General features: G+C 54.7%; 2 protein-coding genes and 1 long non-coding RNA gene across 3 annotated transcripts; 1 reads left to right on the forward strand and 2 right to left on the reverse strand.

Annotated features, from left to right (window-relative positions):
* Positions 1 to 208: 208 nt before the first annotated feature.
* Positions 209 to 11,764, reverse strand: LOC138814038 (optic atrophy 3 protein-like). Its single transcript, XM_070002795.1, has 2 exons — positions 11,401 to 11,764; positions 209 to 5,256 (listed from the first exon to the last, which is right to left on the reverse strand). Exons 1-2 carry the CDS (start codon positions 11,540 to 11,542, stop codon positions 4,802 to 4,804), a joined length of 597 nt encoding a protein of 198 aa, XP_069858896.1. The 5' UTR covers positions 11,543 to 11,764; the 3' UTR covers positions 209 to 4,801.
* A 9-nt stretch (positions 11,765 to 11,773) lies between these two features.
* LOC138814043 (uncharacterized) lies at positions 11,774 to 14,454 on the forward strand. The gene is made up of 3 exons (XR_011367890.1): positions 11,774 to 12,402; positions 13,899 to 14,090; positions 14,215 to 14,454. It is a non-coding gene; the product is annotated as an uncharacterized lncRNA (long non-coding RNA).
* A 2,945-nt stretch (positions 14,455 to 17,399) lies between these two features.
* On the reverse strand, positions 17,400 to 18,940 carry LOC138811506 (G-protein coupled receptor 4-like). The gene has a single exon (XM_069999211.1). It carries the CDS (start codon positions 18,938 to 18,940, stop codon positions 17,825 to 17,827), a length of 1,116 nt encoding a protein of 371 aa, XP_069855312.1. The 3' UTR covers positions 17,400 to 17,824.
* Positions 18,941 to 19,487: the final 547 nt, after the last annotated feature.

The following is a 19,487-nucleotide window of genomic DNA, read 5'->3' on the forward strand; positions in this document are numbered from 1 at the left end:
TGTTCTTGCCCACATATGGCTGGCCTACCACTTGATCCACAACTCCCATCTACCTTTTTACTCATTAACTGAAGACTCTCATGAACTTTTCTTCCTGGGCTGGCTTTCAACTGTGATCCTCAGATCTCAGCCTCCTTAGTAGCTGGGATTACAGGTGTGAGCCACCAGTGCAGGGTTATAGTTTTTCTTCATGAATTGGAACACAGCAAAACAGAAAATAGTACGCCTCAGTAATTATCTAGTGAAACTTTATTCCAGTGAGATATGCACACACATCACCAGGCACAACTTAATGTTACACATTACTTGACACATAACCATCTGATCCTATACTATGACTCATGGTGCATGAATTATGTAATGCCTGTAATACTCTAAAGGGAGTGCCAGTGAGCTTTTATAAAAAGGTTTACAATGGGTTAATTAGACTTCTTTATTGGGATGGAGACAGAGTTGTGTGCCATGGCTGCTGGCAGCTCTACAGAACCCAAGGGAGGGGGACATTGGCGGGGGCGTGGCTAACACAGTATGGTTGTGACACAGGCCTCAGGGGTCCGTCCCATGGGGGGCTGGAGACATGCTATAATCCTGCAGAATTGTGACAGCTGAAGCAGGTGGGCTGGCCTTTGTCAGCCCCTCACCACCTCTCTGCCCTGTTTCTGACTCCAGGTCTACAAGGCCTCCATAGATATGGAAAAATGAGTGAACATGACTGTTTCAATAAATCTTTATTGACAGTGAACAACTGGCTCCGGGCCATAAATTGTGAATCCCTGCCCTATGCTAATAGCCAGACTTTTTGGTGGTACTGGGGATTGAACTCAGGGCCTTGCACATACTAGTCGAGTATTATGTTTTGTTTGTTTTTCCAATCCAGAGACTTAAACTCAGGGCCTGGGCACTGTCCCTGAGTTCTTTTGATCAAGGTTAATGCTCTCTACCACTTGAGCCACATTGCTACTCCAGGCTTTTTCTGAATTGTTTATTGGAGATTGGAGTCTCCTTGGACTTTCCTGCCTGGGCTGGTATGGAATCATCATCCTCAGATTTCCATCTCCTGAGTAGCTAAGATTACAGGGGTGAACTTCCTCCTCCTCCTCCTCCTTTCTTTCTTCTTCCTCCTCCTCCTCCCTCCTCTTTCTCCTCTCCCTCCTCCTCTTCTTCTTTTGTGCCAGTCCTATAGCTTGCCTTTAGGGCCTAGGTGCTGTCCCTCCCTAAGCTTTTTTGCTCAAGGCTAGAGCTCTACCACTTGAGCCACAGCTCCACTTCTGACTCTTTTGTGGTTAATTGAAGAGTCTAATGGCCTTTCCTGCCTGGTCTGGCTTCAAACCATGACCCTCAGATCGCAGCTTCCTAAGTAGTTAGGATTACAAGCATAAACTACTGATGCCTGGTTCTAGGCACTCTCAGCTTTAATGAACATTTTTTGAGACAAACTTTTAGTCTAGCCTCTGCCTCCTGAAGAGCTAGGATTATAGGCGTTCATCACCATGCCTGGTCTGGAACCTCTTCTTGTTCTGGGAATATAACCTTTCTTTTTCTCTGCAGCTGCCTTCAGGGCCCATGTGGAACTTCCGCTCCTTTCTGGTTGCCAGTAACCATCCCATGCCCTCAGCACCCGGATGTGGGATTAGTTCGTGACCTGGAATGTCAGACAGTGACAGCTCAACAGGGCCTGGGGGAGAGGGAGAGAAGGGAGAGGAGAAGGGGAGGCTGGGACACTGGCTGTACTTATATGAGCTGGCATAAACATTCCTGAATCATTCAGGAGGAGGAGGGGAAGCCCTACCCCTTCTACCTGAATAAGGTGTGGCAGGTGACACTGAGAACAAGTGTTTGTGTGTGTAATTGTCCCCCACTTGGCTGGGTTTCCAGCCAGACACTGAATGGGGGTAGGGCACACACTGGACCATGCAGTGTGACTTCCTCCATGGAGACAATAGATAGGCATCTAAGGTAGACTTTTTTTTTTTTTTTTTTTGGTTGTGGGGCTTGAACTCTGGGCCTGGGCGCTGTCCCTCAGCTCTGCAGCTCAAGGCGAGCGCTCTACCACTTGAGCCACTGCACCACTTGTGGTTTTCTGAGTAGTTTATTGGAGATAAAAGTCTCACAGACTTTCCTGCCCGGGCTGGCTTTGAACCTCGATCCTCAGACCTCAGCCTCCTGAGTAGCTAGGATTACAGGCGTGAGCCACCAGCGCCCTGCCCAAGGTGGACTTTTTAAAGACAGGAATAAAGAAGGCAGCAACCTGGACAAGAAACTTTGTTCACAGATTTATTTCACGCCTCTCACACAACACGGTAGCTGGTAGGAGACCAGAGCAACCAGGCACATGCTCTGGCCTCTTGCGTTTTGGGGACAGGCTTCTGCCTCCACACCCGTGAGGACTGGCCACCTGTGCACCACGTGGCTGCTTCTGAAGGCTGTTGTCCCCCACCATTCCCAGGGCCAGGAGCTGGGTCTCAGGCCCACATGTCACCTCTGCTCTTCCCTGCCTGGGTAAGCAAGTGACTTTGCCTCTCTGTGCCTCAGATTCCCGGAGGCGATGATGGTATGTGGGAGGGCGGTTTACAGAGCTCTTAGAACAGTGTGGAACAGGCATCTGACCTGCTTTCGTTTTGTGACCTTGCACTGATGGGCTGAGCCCAGCACCACGGGGGGCCCCCAATGTGGGTTACAATGGGGATGGGCATGGAGTCTCCCCCTAAGCTCCTCCTTTTATCCTGCTAGGCCATGCCAAGTTACGAAGCTCCTCCCTCCACAGCAGCGTCCCTGCTCCCAGAGGAGCACCGCCCCTCTGCCTGCATCTGTGGCTCCCTGAAATTTGGACCTTGTTGATTGAATGTGGGGATCTTTCTGCTGCTCCCCATTTCCCATGCATCTGGGTCTCTAGCAGAGACACACCCTATTTTCCTGTCCCATCTACCTCCCTCCCTGGGCCTTGGGTCCCTCTTGGACTGAGGTGATCCCCCTGGGACTGTTTCCCAACGTGGGAAAGAACTCCCAGGATAGCTCTATGTCCTTCCCACCAGCTTTCCTGGCTCTGCTCTGGGTTTCCACGTGCTCTGGACCCGTGTTCAGGTCCCCAGATGTGTCCTTCACATGCCTTCCTCACTCTTGGGCTGCTTTGCTTTTTTGGTATGCTGGTATTTGAACTCAAGGCTTTACACTCGCTAGGCAGGCACTCTACCATGTGAGCTATGCCCAACCCAGCGAACCAGCCACACAGACTGCACACTGCTGGGTCGCCCACCTTCAGTGGTGAAGCCAGGGAAATAGGGTGCTGGACCCAGGGGTGAGGCTGAATGACTGTGAGGTTGGCAGGAGTCTTCTGGGTGGGGGAAATGTAATGGACGGAATGGTGGACCCCTAAAGATATGTCCTCATCCTAAACCCCTGGAACCTGCTCATGTGTCTATTTAGAGAAAGTTGGGGGGGGGGAGGGGAAGGGATGGGAAAAGGAAACAAAGTAGGAGGCAACAATGCTTGTTAATGTACTCATTACCTTGCCCATGTAATTGTAACCCCTCTGTACAGTATTTTCACAATAAAAAACAAAACACTACACTAAAAAAAAAGTCTGCACTTATAATTAAGGATCTGTGTGTGTGTGTGTGTGTGCACACACGCGTGCATGTACATGCGTGCACACTGGGGCTGGGGCTTGAACTCAGGGTATGATCTCTTGGCTTTTTTTCTCAAGGCTGGTGCTCTACAAGGAGCCACACACAGCTCATGTCCAGCTTTTTGGAGGTTAGTTGGGAGAGTCTCACAGACCTTTCTGCTCAGGCTGGCTTCAAATGCCAATTCTCAGATCTCAGCCTCCTGAATAAGGTAAGATCACAGGTATGAGCCTCTCTGGTGGACCCTACCTTCGGAGTCAGTGTTCTCACAAGAGACAGAAGAGAAGGCCACATGGATTCCGAGGTAGAGCCAGAAGGACCGGCACCAGCAAAGCTGGAGAAGGGAGTACGGCCCCTGACCACACCTAAACCGGAGCCGAAAACCCAGGCCAGTGCTGGGCTGTCACTTTCTTTGGGGTAAGAAGGAACATGGGAGGTGAGCACACCTGGGGCCCGGGCCAGGCCGCACAGATGCAGACAGAGGGGCGTCCACAGGAGACAGGGGTGTGGCGGTGGAACACACCGACAAGCAGGCCCCTAAGAAGTACCACTGAAGACCACTTGGGGAGGCCAGGAAAGGATGTGCCACGGATCACAAGGCCCGGAACAAACAGCTGAGGCTGAAGTACATCTGCACTGGCCCCAGCTACAGAATCAAATTCTCCACCGTGGAGAGAGGCTGCTACTACACAGCTCTGCCACAGACTAAAGGAGGAGCGGGCGCTGGGGGGCCATTCCACTCAGGTCCCAGGAGAAGGAACTGCGACCCAGTCAAGGGGGAGATAGGATTACTTGAATCCATCCTTTTTCCTCTGTCTCAGAAGATCTGGGAAGTCCAGGCCATCCCCAGAAGTAAGGGTCCTGGGAGTGGCAGCCAGGTAGGTGACTGACTCAAGCCCTGGCTCCCTTCTGCTTTCCCAGGACCGCCTGGGGGTTGGAGGGGGGGCTGGCCTGGGTGGGGGGGATGAACACTGTGGGCCTCGGCTCAAGGGCATGAGTGCAGGATGACTCCACCGGCTGCGATGGTCTCAGGGGAGGCAGTCCCGGTCCGTAGGGATGGTGGGATGTTCGAAGGCTCAGGGGCATCCTTATCCAGTGGATTCTGATGGGATCCGCAGCCAGGGATGTGGGGGGAGAGGGTGGCGCTGGGGCGCACCGGCCACACCCAAGTCTGGCTCCTACTTCTCCGTCCGGGTGTGGGGTTGGGCGGCGGGGAGGGCGCGGTCTCGGTGGGCGTGGTCTTTGCAGGCCTGGCCCTCTCCGGCTAGGGCTGGGCGGGCGTGGCCGAGGTGGGCTTGCACCTCCTGTAGCTCGGCCCTCAGCTCGTCCAGCGCGGCCCGCGGCGCCGCCTCCCGCGCCTGCGCCTGCAGCGTCTCCAGCGCCAGCCCCAGGCGGCCCACCTCCACCCGCAGCGCCTCCCAGGCCGCCAGCCGCTCCTCCTCCTTGCGGTGCTGCTGCGTCTGCTGGCGCCAGTACTCCAGCACCAGGCAGCCGCCGCCCACCACGAAGATGGTGGCCTCGCCCAGCAGCTCGGCGCCCAGCTCGGCCGCCGCCTCCTCGTTCAACGGTTTGATGACCGTGCCGCGGAAGCCCATGATGCGCATCTTGGTCCGCATCTCCACCCAGTGGTACACTGCGGGGGGGGGGGGGGAGACAGGGGTCAGCGCGCTGGGGGGGGGGCTGCGGCAGGGCAGGGCAGGGCACCGCGGCTCACGCCTGCCGTCCCAGCCGCTCAGCAGGCTGAAATCTGGGGATCGCGGTTCAAAGCCAGCCCCGGGCAGGAAAACTCATGAGACTCTTCTCTCCAGTTATCCAGCCAAAAGCAGGAAGTGAAGCTGTGGCTCCAGTGGGAGGGCGACAGCCTGGACTATAAAAGACTCAGAGACAGCTCACGGGTCTGGACTACCATCCACCTACTTGTCCTCCCTGGTATCGCCGGAGACGACAGGAGTCCACCACTCTGCCCAGCCATTGAGCCTCCCAGCAGCCGGGAAGATAGATTCCTGTCACTACACCCAACCAACTGGCCGAGGTGCCGTCAAGAATGTTTCTGCTCAGCCCGGCCTTGAACTGCAATACCCCGTCTCTGCTTTCCAAGTAGTTGCAATTACAGGCTTGAGTCACCAGGTAGACTTCTCACCCAGCACTGTTTGGGGCAACTGCTTCTCTCTCTAATAGGCTTCCTCCCTCAGGTAGCCAGACTGAAAGTAGTAAACTCCTTAACAAAAGATCATTTGTAGAGATAATGACAACATATCAGATGAAAAGTATAATTATCAGTTAATAAGTTATCACCCTAGAAAACACAGCTTCCAGCCAGTCCCTGCCCTGGCTGCCTTCCCTGGATATATTATATTCCATTCAGTTTAAAGCTCACCCTAAGGGGGCTGGGAAGGTAGCTCAGTGGTAGAGTGCTTGCCCTTGCATGCATGAGGCCCTGGGTTCGATTCCTCAGCACCACATAAGCAGAAAAAGCTGGAAGTGGTGCTGTGGCTCAAGTGGTAGAGCACTAGCCTTGAGCTGAAGAGCTGAGGGACAGTGCCCAGGCCCAGAGTTCAGATACCATGACTGGCAAAAAAAAAAAAAAAAAAAAAAAGCTCACCCTAAAGTTGGACACAGTAGAACATACCTGTAGTCCCGGCACTCAAGAGGCTGAAACAGGACAGGCCCTGGTGGCTTATGCATGTCATCCGAGCTACTCAGGAGGCTGAGATCTGAGGATCGTGATTCAAAGCCAGCCTGGGCAGGAAAGTCCATGAGACTTATTTCCAATGAACCACCAGAAAACCAGAAGTGGAGCTGTGGCTCAAAGTGGTCTTGAGCAGAAAAGCTCAGGGACAGCGCCCAGGCCATGAGTTCAAGCCCCATAACTGACAGAAAAAAAAAATTATTTTTAAAGCTGAAACAGGAGGATTATGAGCTCAAGGCCAGCCTGGCTACATACTTAGGCTCTGTCTCAAAACAACAACAACCAAAAACACAACAAAGAAAACCCACGTCACCCTAAGAGTGATAACTGGATTGTGTGACCCCACAGCCAGCAGAGTGGCAGCTGCCAGTCTCTAGTGGGATGCTGCCTGCCAGCATCTGCGAATATTGTGTCCCTGTGCCTGGTCCAAAGGGTCCAGGAGGGGTTAGCCCCGCCCCTTGGCCTGGCCAATTAGAGCAGTGCATTCTCTGGGCCACAGTGATTGAGGGTTGGGGGCGTGAACCAGGCTGAGCCTCTAAGAATCAGCTCTAGAATTGTGGGAATGGCTGGGAGGAGGCATGTCTGGGGTTGCTTTGCTAGACCCTCAAAGAGAGCAACAGAAAGCTGTGAAATTTGAGTTTCACTGGCTGTTATACTACCCTTCCTAGCAAAAAGCTGGGCTGAAGGCGTGGCTCAAGTGGTAGAAAGACACATGTGCAAGCAAACTGAGTAAGGGCAAGGCCCCAAATTCAAACCCAGGTACCCACAAACCAACCAACGAATGTCGGGCCTGGGCCTGTACCACACTGCCCTGCTTCCTGTCAGCTTATCAACACCATCTCACCAGGCTGACTCCCCTGCCACTGCAGGGCACCCTGGGGCTCAAGATCTGGTCATGGGCAGTGAGGGGCAGATGGGGGGGGGGCTTCTTGAAAGAATTTTCTCCTTGAGAAGAATCTCTCTCCTGTGTCCCCCACCAAGCACCACCTTCTTGCCCCCTCAAGTATCAAAGCATGCTCAGCGCTCCAACACCCTTTTTAGATCATGATACCTGTTTGAATGCCACCTGTGAGCCAGCCACCAAACCAACCCCACCAGCCCTTGGTGGGACCCCCAGCCATGGGTCTGCCTCGGTGTCTGATTAGGATTTGCTGGCTGGTTTTCACTGAATAGGGCTGGGAAGGAACACAGAGCCTCTGTGGGCTCCAACTAGCAGGGTGCCAGGCGCCCTCTCCTGGCCACTCTGGGTATGGCAGCCAGGGCACATCTTCACAGACATTCCCAGGTTGCAAGCTAAGTTACCTTCACATGAAGGAGGAGGGCTTCTGTTCTCCTCCATGCCAAGGATGGAACCCCAGGTCTTGTACATGCTAGCGAAGAGGCTAGAGAGAGCCATGCCCCAGTGCTTTTTTGTCACAGCACTTCTAGCAGAGCCAGGCCTTCCACTGGAGATCCTCTTGCCTCAGCTGCATGAATAACTGGGATTTGGGTCACCGGACCACAGAAAAAACTTAGAAACTCAAGGCCAAGGGCTAGGAAGGTGGCTCAGTGGTAGAGCGCTTGCCTTGCATGCATGAGGCCCTGGGTTCGATTCCTCAGCACCATATAAGCAGAAAAAAAAAAAAAAGCTGGAAGTGGCACTGTGGCTCAAGTGGTAGAGCACTAGCCTTGAGCTGAAGAGCTGAGGGACAGCGCCCAGGCCCAGAGTTCAGGCCCCACGACCAGACAAAAAAAAAAAACTCAAGGCCAAACCCCAACTAAGGCCTATGCAGAATGCCCAGTGGGTGGGAAGACCATTAATGCAAATACAGGAAAATATTTGTCCTATGAGCAAAGAAGCACGAAAAACACCCATCTGTAGTTTTAAAATTATTGTTAACATTCCTTTTCATTTCTTTCTTTTCTTTTCTTTCTTTCTTTTTTTTTTGCCAGTCTTGGAGCTTGAAATCAGGGCCTAGGCACTGCCCTTGAGCCTCTCGGTGCTCAAGGCTAGTACTCTACCACTTGAGCTACAGCACCATATCCGGCTTTTTCTGTGTATGTGGTACTGAGGAATCGAACCCAAGGACTCATGCATGCTAGGCAAGCACTCTACCGCTAAGGCACCCTCCCAGCCCCATTCCCTTTCATTCCTGAGTCTGTGGTTACAATACAGCCCTATGGTAGATGATGGAAATGACTATGAATGCGCACAGGCATGGGAAGAGACCGCCCTGAACATCTTGAGAATACAGATGTCTGAAATCACCAGCAACAGCCTGGCTGTCACACCCCACAACCGACGTGCCACTCTGGACATTATAAATAGATTCCCAGGAAGTGATTTTCAAACACTGGTCCACTCTGGACCCCAAAGCCACTTACCCCTCTGTCCCGCCCCCCATGGGCTACATGCCCCATCATCGTGAGGCTGAGCTTAACTAGATGTTTGGCCTCTCTTTCTCTGTTTTGTGCAGGGACACAGCCAGCAACAGCACAGCGGGAACTGGAGGGTGGGAACTAGAGGAGGAAGCAGTCTTGGCCTCCAGCAGCAATGGCATGGGAGAAGAGGCTCTGTGGTATCTTCCTAGCCAGGACTAAGAACCAGAACAAAGAATCTGTGCTCTGAGCCACGTCCTTCATACCCACAGCCTCATTCTGTGCCCACCCACATCTGGTCAATGTAGCAAAGGAGCTTGAGGGACAGTAAACTACTGGACATGATCACACAAGTAGGAAGTGGAGGTGCCCAGGTCTAAACCCAAGAGTCTGTTCTGCTAGGCAGTCTTCAGTGGCCAGGGTCAGGGTCTGTGTCAGAAGCTGCTCAGATTGTCAGCACCAGACTTGGGGGGGGGGGAGCAGGAGGAGGACATCAGCATCCCTGCTAGAGAGACTGACTGAAGAGGAAGGAAGGAACCAACCCAGGGTCCCAACATGCAGGTGAGCCTCCTGAGGACTCCAGACGGGGTGTGGCTCAAGGGTAAAGCATGGCCCTACTATGGGCAAATCAATGGCTTCATTCCATCCCCAGCACCTACTCCCCAAAAAAGTACAGAATATATACATAAAACAGGTATTTATAAAGGCTCAGTGTCATAAGGACTGGGAAATAAAACCCCTGTTATGAAATGTCCAGTGCACAGTGCCTAATGATGTCATACCCACTACACAGAAGAGGACACTGAGGCTGAGAAGGACTAAAGGCTCTGCTCAAAGTCACTAGCCTGAGAAACCATGTCAGAATGACTCCACACGCCATCTTCCCCACAGCCCTCCAGGTCGTGGGGCTTGAACTCTGGGCCTGGGCACTGTCCCTGAGCTCTTCAGCCCAAGGTAAGTGTGCTACACAGCTCCACTTCTCGTTTTCTGGTGGCTAATTGGAGATGAGTTTCACAGACTTTCCTACTGGGTCTGGCTTTGAACTGATCCTCAGATCTCAGCCTCCTGAGTAGCTAGGATTACAGGCATGAGCCAGTGTCACCCAGCACAAGCTATCTTTTTGGGGGGAGGAGGGTGCTGGTACTAGAACTTCAAATCAAGGCCTGGACACTATCCCTTAGCTTTCTTACTCAAGGCTGGCACTCAACCACAGCTTCACTTCTGGCTTTTTTGGTGATTAACTGGAGATGAGAGTCTCACGGACTTTCCTCCCTGACTGGCTTTGATCCATGATCCTCAGATCTCAGCCTCCTGAGTTGTTAGGATTACAGTCATGACCACTGGTGCCCAGCTTTCACAAACCATAACAGGAAGACAAGTCACAATATTTGGGGGAAAGGTAGAAGCAGGAAGCAATCAAGTCTGGAATCTAGAGTTCAAGCCCCACCTCTGGCACAGTCCACCCCTGTGAGGGCAGCAATCCTTCTCACCCCCAAGACCTCAGTCATTCCTTTTATAAACATCAGCAAGTCACCTCTCTAACCTGGCCAACACCAGAAGGTGATGACAACTGGTATGAAACACATTCTGTGACTCACAAACCCCAACACTTTCCTATTCTGGATTTCAGGCCCAGGCAGAAAGACAAAAACCAAAGGACAAAGATGTCTTGGCATTTGCACATGCGCCTTCCTCTGCCTCAACACTGTCCCTGTTGTCTGGGGTGGGGGGGGGGGTTGATACCCTTCAGGTCCACTCCTACATCTCCTCTGCCTGAAAGTCCTTCCTGACAGCACTGTCCACCGGGACTGTCACTAATGAGAGCTGACTCTGTCCCCAGTGAACAGCTGACAGAAGTAATGGGTGGGTGGATGTGGAGGCTTGCTACCCCCAAAAGTTATATTCACTTATCTCTTATTCCCAGAGCACGCTGATCATCTTTTGACAGTAGGTCATCGTTTGGGCGTTGGCTATACCCATCAGATCTCGGCTCAGACAGACCCTTCTGGGGAGGGGGGGGTGTCCCATGCCTGGGGCCCGCGGGCTCCTCTGAGCTCCAGTGCACGCTGGGATGTGACTGATTGATCTAGAATATGTATCTGCCAGGTGTCCACCGAAAGGCCTGTCTAGGCAGTCTACTGAATGAATGCACTGCGTCTGAACTTATTAACAAATATACGGATAAACTTGCCAGATTTTTGAAGACACGCCCCCAGACCCCAAACTTCACCCTCAACTCACGCCTGGCGTAAAACTAGGGCACTCGTGTATTCTAAGTGTATGACATACAAGCACATCCCATGACAAGAGGGAAATTGAGGAACGGGTGGCTTTGGGGGAGCAAAACCGCCCAAGGATGGCTCGGCAAAGCACCCCAGTTGGGTTTCCCCCCAGTCCCACCTATGGCTCCTTTCTGTTCCGGAAAGGCCCGCCCAAATTGAGCCGGTTTCCCCAACTATTGGCTCGTCTAGACGTCAGTCTCCACAAACTCTCTTCTTCTATTGGCTGGCGTTTACAACGCGCGTGCTAATGCCTTGTCCCGCCCCTTGTCCCAAGCCCGCCTTCGCTATTGGGTTACACAGACGCCTTTCTCCCAGAGACCCTCCCTTATTGGCCGCAGGACTTTGCCGGTTCAGGCTGTGATTGGTCACAGGTAGAAGTCCATCCCCTAAGTAACCACCTGAAACGGGCTGGAGAATGGGAAGGTTGGAGGGACGTGGGGTCACTCACGCTGAGCCGGCGGAAGGCAGATGTAGGTCTTGAAGAACTCGCTGCGGCGAGCGGCCGCCTTAATTCGGTTGGCAAGCGGCTTACTGACCTGCCGGATGCCCAAGTAGAGCAGCTTCGCCATCGGGAACGCGCCCACCACCATCTTGGCGGTCGCACGGAGCACGCGCAACCTAGCTGACGGGGCGGGGCGGCTCCGACCTCTCCACTCTTCCCCCGCCCGCGGGAGGGCCGTGCGTGCCCACGTACATGCGTGCGTACGTACGCTCCAGGAGGGAAGGGGTAACTGCAGGGGCGCCCCTGACGTCACCGCGTCGACGCCGACGTCCCTGCGTCCGTGCGCTAAATATGCAAATATACGGCGGAAGTGAGGGGATCAGTGGGCGGTGCGGTTAAACGGCTGCTCGCTCACGGGAGCGGGTAATGGATTCTCATTCCCGCCTCGGCTGACGTCACCGCGCTGCTCTGTGACGTCAAGCGCTGAGTCGGTTTCCCCGCCCAAAGGAGGTTTCTTGATAGTCCTAATTAGGTTTAATGAGTCCCCAATAATCCATCTTCCAAAATTTAGAGCTCTCACGAGGATGAGAGAGGAAATGGGCCGTGTGTCACCCGGATCTTGGAATCCCAATTCTCCCTCTCCCCGTTTACGCGCTGTGTGACCCAGGGCCAGTGACTCAACCTCTCAGAGCATCAGTATTCCTGTTTCTAGTATTCCCGTTTCTAGCCTTACAGGGTTGTTGGCTTTATGTGAAAATATGACTTTTAAAACCTTTTTTAAAAAAATGAACTATACAACTTGTGGGTGGGAATTGACAGGCCGCTGGAGGACAGAGGCAGCTGAGAAAAGCCACTTCCTTATACACCACCTTCCCAGTCGTCCTTTGGGGGCACTAGCCTGAAACTGCTCAAACTCGGAAAACAAAAGTTCCTGCTGACCCAGCCATATACAACCAACCTTACAGGAATGGGAGGAAAAAACTGGGAAGGGTGACATTGCCCAAAAAGGTATGTATAGCTGGGCCCAGTGGCTCACACCTGTCATCCTAGCTGTTCAGGAAACTGAGATCTGAGGATCGTGGTTCAAAGCCAGCCTGACTTTTTTTTTGTCGGTCATGGGGCTTGAACTTTGGACCTGGGTGCTGCCCCTCAGCTCTTCAGCTCACACTCGACCGCTTGAGCCACAACACCACTTCTGGTTTTTTGATGATTTATTTATTTTTTATTTTTATTTATTTTTTTTTTTTGTCGGTCGTGGGGCTTGAACTCTGGGCCTGGGCGCTGTCCCTCAGCTCTCCAGCTCAAGGAGAGCGCTCTACCACTTGAGCTACAGCGCCACTTCCGGTTTTCTGGTGGTTTATTGGAGATAGGAGTCTCACAGTCTCTCCTGCCCGGGCTGGCTTTGAACCGCGATCCTCAGATCTCAGCCTCCTGAGTAGCTAGGATTACAGGCGTGAGCCACCAGCGCCCGGCTTGATGATTTATTGGAGATAAAGAGTCTCACGGGGGCTGGGAAGGTGGCTCAGTGGTAGCGTGCTTGCCTTGCAGGCATGAGGCCCTGGGTTCGATTCCTCAGCACCATGTAAGAAAAAGCCGGAAGTGGTGCTGTGGCTCAAGTGGTAGAGCACTAGCCTTGAGCTGAAGAGCTGCGGGACAGTGCCCAGGCCCAGAGTTCAGGCCCCACAACCGGACCCCAAAAAAAAAAAAAAAGAGTCTCACGGACTTTCCTGCCCAGGCTGGCTTTGAACCGTGATCCTCAGATCTCAAGCCTCCTGAGTAGCTAGGATGACAGGCGTGAGCCACCGAGGCCAGGCTGTTTTTTGTTTTTTCCTTAAATGTGTGTGTGTGCGTGCGTGCGTGCGTGCATGCATGCGCGCACACGTGTATGTGTGTGTGTGTGTATGTGTGTGTTGCTCTGGGATGGAAGCCAAGAGCTACACACACACACACACACACTTGTGTGTGCCTGCGGGGTGTGGCACATGTCCTCTGGGCCTGCAGAGATTGATGGCCCTGCCCCTGGGCTGATCGGCGTCCTCAGGCAACCCCACTTCCTCCTCTAGAGGGTGAGGGTCCCCAGGGAGCTGGCTCTGGAAGGACAAGTCCTGGGCTGTTGTCCCTTACCCAGTGGGGAGCAAAATCTTATAAACAAGGGCAGGCCTGGGCTGAAATTCCTGCTTGGTGGGGTGTGCGGTGGGTAGTTAGAAGGAGAGGCAGATGGACAGCTGGGCAGAGGAGGTGGGAGAAGGACTCCAGGGCTCTCCTCCACTGTCCCCAGGTATCTAGTGCCCTTCAGTAAGCACTAAGAGACCTGTGAGATGTCAGAAGTCCTCCCTGTAATGATGGTAGCTGGGCATGGTGCTGCACATCTGTAGTCCCAGAATTGGGGATGCAGAGGCAGGAAGATTGGAAGTTCCTGGCCAGCTTGGGCTACACAGGGAGATCTACACATATGGGGTGTGTGTGTGTGTGTGTGCCCACACTTATCTGAATTATGGCCATAGGAATCTCTTCCCAGAATCCCTTCTGAATGAGACATGAGAGAGCCTGGGTCTTGGGACCAGTCCTGTCTTCATTTGCCAACTGAGGCTGGAGGGAAGAAAGAATTTGCCCAAAGTTCCAGAAAAAAGCAAGACAGAGCTGAGGCGGAACCCCAGGACTGCCGCGGGCAGCCTCACAGCACAGTAGCTGCTCAGGTTTTTGGGTTTCTTTTTTCCTTTCATTATTGGGGTTTGAACCCAGGGCCTTGTGCATGGTCAGCAAACACTCTAACACTTGAGCCCTATCCTCAGCCCTTTCATTCACCTGTTTGTTTTTCAGGAGCTCCCTACTTTCTCTGGGTTGATCATGAACCTCAAGATCCTCCCACCTCAGACTCTTGAGAATCTGGGATGATCCACGCGGAGCACCACCATGCCCAGTTTATGGATTGAGATGAGGTCTTTAATTTGACTTGTTTGTTTTCCCCCTTGGGCTGGAACTTCCATCCTCCCGTCTCAGCCTCTTGAGTAGCTGGGGTTTCAGGCATGGGTTACTGCACCCAGCCACCAATAAATGTTTCTTGACTGGTTGGGGAATGAGCATCTGATGGAAATGTGCAGTGGCCAGGCTGCCCTGTGATAGCAGGGGGGTTGGGGGCGGGAGGGGGCAGTGTCTGTTCAGAAGCAGTTTTCTGGGGTGGACAAGTGGTAGGACTTCCCAGAACCCTCTCCTCCCTCCTCCCCCCATGCCATAAATGTTAGTCATTAAGTGCACTTTTCCATGCCCCTCTTCCCACTGCTTCCTTTGTCTTACAAGTGTTCCAGGAATCTCTTCTGAGAATATGTGTGTGTGTGTGTGTGTGTGTGTGTGTGTGTGATCCATCTTCCTGTCTCAGCGGCTTGTTTATACACCTGTGAGCTCTTGGGAAAGGGACAATGCATACGAATCCAGGTGTTTGGTAAGGGCATGGCAGTGCCCTCCTGTAATCCCGGCACTGGGGAGGCAGAACCAGGAGGATGCCCAGGCTGCGAAGGTGGTAGAGCACTTGCCACGCATGCACGAGGCCCTGGGTTTGATTCCTCAGCACCACCTAAGTAGAGAAAGCTGAAAGTGGTGCTGTGGTTCAAGTGGTAGAGCTGAAGAGCTGAGGGACAGCGCCCAGGCCCTGACTTCAAGTCCCATGACCAACAAAAAAAAATACAAACACAAGAGCCGGGAGCATGGCTCAGGTGGTCGATCGCCTGCCGGGCACATGGGAGACCTTGGTTTCCAGCCCCAGTATTGGGTGGGGAAAAAAAAACAAACAGAACACAACCCTTAGCGCTCCCTTCTGCTGTCCTTCCGGGTGACTGGACAGGGGCAGTTTCTGCTGACCTGAGGCCAGGGAGGGAGGGGTCCCTCCAGCAGGGCAGGCTTCCCCAGCCCCCTTGGGGTGCGTGGGAATAGACAGATGGGGGGGATGGGGAGCCGGGGTGACCTTGGCACTGCGTCATCTACTGATGCCTGAGCTCTTGGTTCATTCCCAGAGGCCTTCTTTACCCCCCCCCCCCCCCCGTCTCCTTTTCCCAGAACGCCATCGCACAGTGCCACTGGCCTGGGCCCTGGCCTGCTCCCTGCTCTGTCCACAACCCCTTACACCCATCCAGCCCCAACACCTGCAGCCAGCCCACCAGCCCCTGGCATCCACCAGTACCTCCCATCCATCCATCTGTCCATCTGTCTTCCACTAAACCCACCCCCCCAGGCCAGGTCATCAGGCAGATTTGCGTGACTCCGTACGGCCCGCCTGGGGCCCCCTCCTTCCAGTCCCATCTCCCATCTTCGCCCTTCCGATTCTCCCTGTAATCCACTCCCACACAATTCACACACACACTCTCTGACCCCAGGGCCTTTGCACTTGTGTCCTCTGCTCTGCCCGAATGCTTAGCCACAGAGCTGACTGCCCGGCCTCCTGCCACCTTTGGGTCTTGGCTCCTAAACCACCTCGGTGGTCCCTCCCCTGTCCCCTTTGTCTCCATCAGGCTTCAGGTTGCCCTCTGTCCCCCTTAACTGCCTCAGTTTCCTTCCTTTCTAGTGCTTTTGGGGGGGGGTGGGCAGGGGACAGTACTGGGGTTTAAATGGGCCCTGAGCTTGCTAGGCAAACACTTGAGTCATGCCTCCAGCCCTTGATTTTTTTTTTTGGGTCCGGTCATGGGGCCTGAACTCTGGGCCTGGGCACTGTCCCTCAGCTCTTCAGCTCAAGGCTAGCGCTCTACCACTTGAGCCACAGCACCAGTTCCGGCTTTTTTCTTTTTGCTTATGTGGTGCTGAGGAATCGAACCCAGGGCCTCAGGCATGCAAGGCAAGCGCTCTACCACTGAGCCATCTTCCCAGCCCCAGCCCTTGATTTTTACCTTTTAGAAGAACATTTGGCTCATTTCCTCAGCCCCTAGTGCAGGAGCTATGGTCCCCAAACGGCAGCAGGATCTAGGGGCTCATGAGGGCTCACTGTGTCCGCTAACACTGCCAGACCAGGAGGACAATAGTTTAAGTCAGTTGTGAGAGCCAGATGCAGTGGTGCACTCTTGTCATCCCTACACTCAAGAGGCAGAGGCTGGAGGATCAGGAGTTCCAAGCCATCCTGGAACCTCAAAAGAAAACAAAAAGCTGGGCGCCTATGGCTCACGCCTGCCATCCTAGCTACCCAGGAGGCTGAGACCTGAGGATCACAGTTCAAAGCCAGCCCAGGCAGGAAAGTCCATCAGACTCTACTCAGAAAAAGCTGGAAGTGGTGCTGTGGCTTAAGTGGTAGAGTGCTAGTTTTGAGCCAGAGAAGCTCAGGGAGAGTGCCTAGGCCTATATAGTTCCAGCCCCACGACAAAAAAAAAAAAAAAAAGCAAATTGGGTGGGCTGGGCTACTCACACCTGTAATCCTGGCTATTCAGAAAGTGTCCATTGGAAGGATCATAGTTTTTTTTTTTTGGGGTCCGGTCGTGGGGCCTGAACTCTGGGCCTGGGCGCTTTCCCTCAGCTCTTCAGCTCAAGGCTAGCGCTCTACCACTTGAGCCACAGTGCCACTTCGGCTTTTTTCTTTTTGCTGAGGAATTGAACCCAGGGCCTCATGCATGCAAGGCAAGCACTCGACCACTGAGCCACCTTCCCAGCCCCGGAAGAATCATAGTTGAAGGCAGGTCTGGGCAAAAAATTTTAAAAGACCCCATCTCAACAAATAAAAGGCTGAGCACAGTGAGTAAAACTTCCCACCCCAGCTACAAGAATGGAATGGTTAACAGGAGGATCATGATCCAGACCAGCCAGGCACAAAACACCCTATGAATCTAAAAAGAACTAGAGGGTGGGAGGAGCTTCTGCATTAGAGAACTTGCAGCGAGACCTGTGCAGGCACCTGACCTCAAACCCCAGTACTGTTGAAAAAAGAAAAGAAAAAGAAAAAGTGAGTTTTTCAGGGGATTATGGATGGTTGAGCAGCAACACAACAGGCTTGGTCCTGTCTTTTCTCGTATTTTATATTTTATTTTCTTGGTGCTGGGCCTGAGGCCTGGACTCGAGCCCTGGGCGCTGTCCCTCCGTTTGCTTTTTTTCCCTTCTGTTCTTTTTCTTGCATGCTGGTGGTAGGGCTTGAACTCAGGGCCTACCTGGGTGCTCCCCCTTAAGTATTTTTTTCACTCAAGGCTGGCACTCTACCACTTGAGCCACTTTTCCCTTTTCCGGCTTTGTGCTGATTAACTGGAGATACAAAAAGAAGTCTCAGGGACTCTCCTGCTGGGCTCTGCCTTTGAAACTCCATCCTCAGCGCTCAGTCTCCGGTAGTAGCTAGGCTGACAGGCCCAGGAGCCATAGGTGCCTCATGAATATTCACGAGCCCGGCCCCTGCTCATGAATATGTACAGCGGTGGCTTCCGCGCGCATTTGCACGCTCATTTGCATACACCCACCGGGCCAGGGAGGGTCACTGGGTGGGCGGCAGCAGCGCCCAGGCCTGTACCTGCTCCCCCGCGGCGTCGGGGGTTTCCAGGCCCCCCGCGGCCTTGGCGCCTTTGCAGACGGCCGGCAGCGGCGGCGGCGGCGGCGGCGGCAGCGGCAGCGCCTCCAGGGCGGTGGCGGCGGCGGCGGTCACCTCCCGGGGCGGGTGGCCGGCCAGGAGGCGCAGCAGGTGGTGCAGGGCCCGGGCGACGTCCCCGCGGGCGCCGTCGTGCACCAGGCAGTAGAGGATGGGGTCGGCCACGCAGTTGAGGCTGGTGACGGCGAGCGAGCCGTGGTAGGCGGCGAAGACGCGCTCCTCCAGGCGGCAGTCGCCGGGGCGGCCGAGGCGCGCGGCGCTGCGGGACAGCAGCAGCGCGTGGTAGGGCGCGAAGCAGAGCAGCGCGATGGCCAGCAGGCCGAGCGCCAGGCGGCGGATGCGCGCCTTCTCGCGGCGCTCGGTGGACACGCTGGCCCGCACGGCGCGCAGGATGCCGCGGTAGCACAGCAGCATGAGCGCCCAGGGCGCCAGGAAGCCCACGAACACGCGGTAGAGGTTCATCCAGGCCACCCAGGCCTCCATGGGGAACTTCTCGAAGCAGAAGGTGTGGTTGTAGCGGTCGCGGAAGAGCTCGTCGTGGAAGAGCGGCGCGGAGTTGGCGCCCAGCTCGGTGGCCCAGACCACGGAGCTGACGGCCACGGCGGTCTTGACGCGGCGCAGGCGCGCGAAGCGCAGCGGGTGCGCCACGGCCAGGTAGCGGTCCACGGAGATGCAGCACAGGAACGCCATGCTGATGTAGATGTTGGTGTAGAAGACGAAGCCGAAGAGCTTGCACGAGCCGGGCCCGTGGATCCAGTTGTCGTGGTGCAGGAAGTAGTCGGCCCACAGCGGCAGCGAGCCGATGTACAGCAGGTCGGCCACGCTCAGGTTGAGCAGGTACACGCCCAGCTCGTTGCGCTGCCGCACCTGCTGCGCCGCCGCCCACAGCGCCAGGCAGTTGGTGGGGAGCCCCACGCCGATCACCAGCGCGTACAGCGACGGCGGCAGCAGGTGGTCCACGCGCGCGTCCACGCGGCAGCCCTCCCCGGTGCGGTTGCCGCCCATCGCGGGGCCGCCGGGGCCATGGGAGGGGGGGGACCCCGGGCCCCCCCCACGCCCACACACCCCACCCCACACTCACCCACCCACCCACCCGCCTCAAGGTGACATGGCTGGGGGGGGAGGGAAGTGATGGAGAGGTGGGGAGGGGGGGGCAGGCAGGGTTGAAGGGGGCCTCTCCTTTCCCCCAAGGGGGATACGGGGCGGAAGGGTGGGGAGCAAATGGGAGCCCCAGGAAAGTTGGGAGAAGCGGTGTTTATGGGAGAAAGACGATCATGGCTGGAGGTGAGTGTGGCCTGACTCAAGATGGAATGTTCTGGAAGACGCAGGAAATCTACTGGATCTTAGGATAAAAAAGACAGAGAGAGGCAAGGCCTCTACTCAGCTGCTAGCATATTAACTCCACCCCAGCAGGAAGGGGACCGTAGGAAAAGAAGGGGTACCCCCTCCCGTGGGGGAGAGGGGGCTCCCTCTGGGGACTGCAGGAAGGGCTATGAGAAGACAGGAAGGGAAGGGGAAAGAGATGGGGGGGGAACTCAAGTTTTGTCCTGGT

This window comes from Dipodomys merriami, unplaced genomic scaffold (genome assembly GCF_024711535.1).
Source record: "Dipodomys merriami isolate MVZ:Mamm:240054 unplaced genomic scaffold, mDipMer1.0.p SCAF_106, whole genome shotgun sequence".
NCBI classification, from domain to species: domain Eukaryota; kingdom Metazoa; phylum Chordata; class Mammalia; order Rodentia; family Heteromyidae; genus Dipodomys; species Dipodomys merriami.

Coding starts and splice junctions, on each gene's coding strand:
- LOC138811506 (XM_069999211.1), bottom strand. CDS start 18,940: ATGGGCGGCAACCGCACCGGGGAGGGCTGCCGCGTGGACGCGCGCGTG.
- LOC138814038 (XM_070002795.1), bottom strand. CDS start 11,542: ATGGTGGTGGGCGCGTTCCCGATGGCGAAGCTGCTCTACTTGGGCATC. Junction 5,257..11,400: donor CTGCCTTCCGCCGGCTCAGC/GTGAGTGACCCC, acceptor CCCCCCCCGCAG/TGTACCACTGGGTGGAGATG.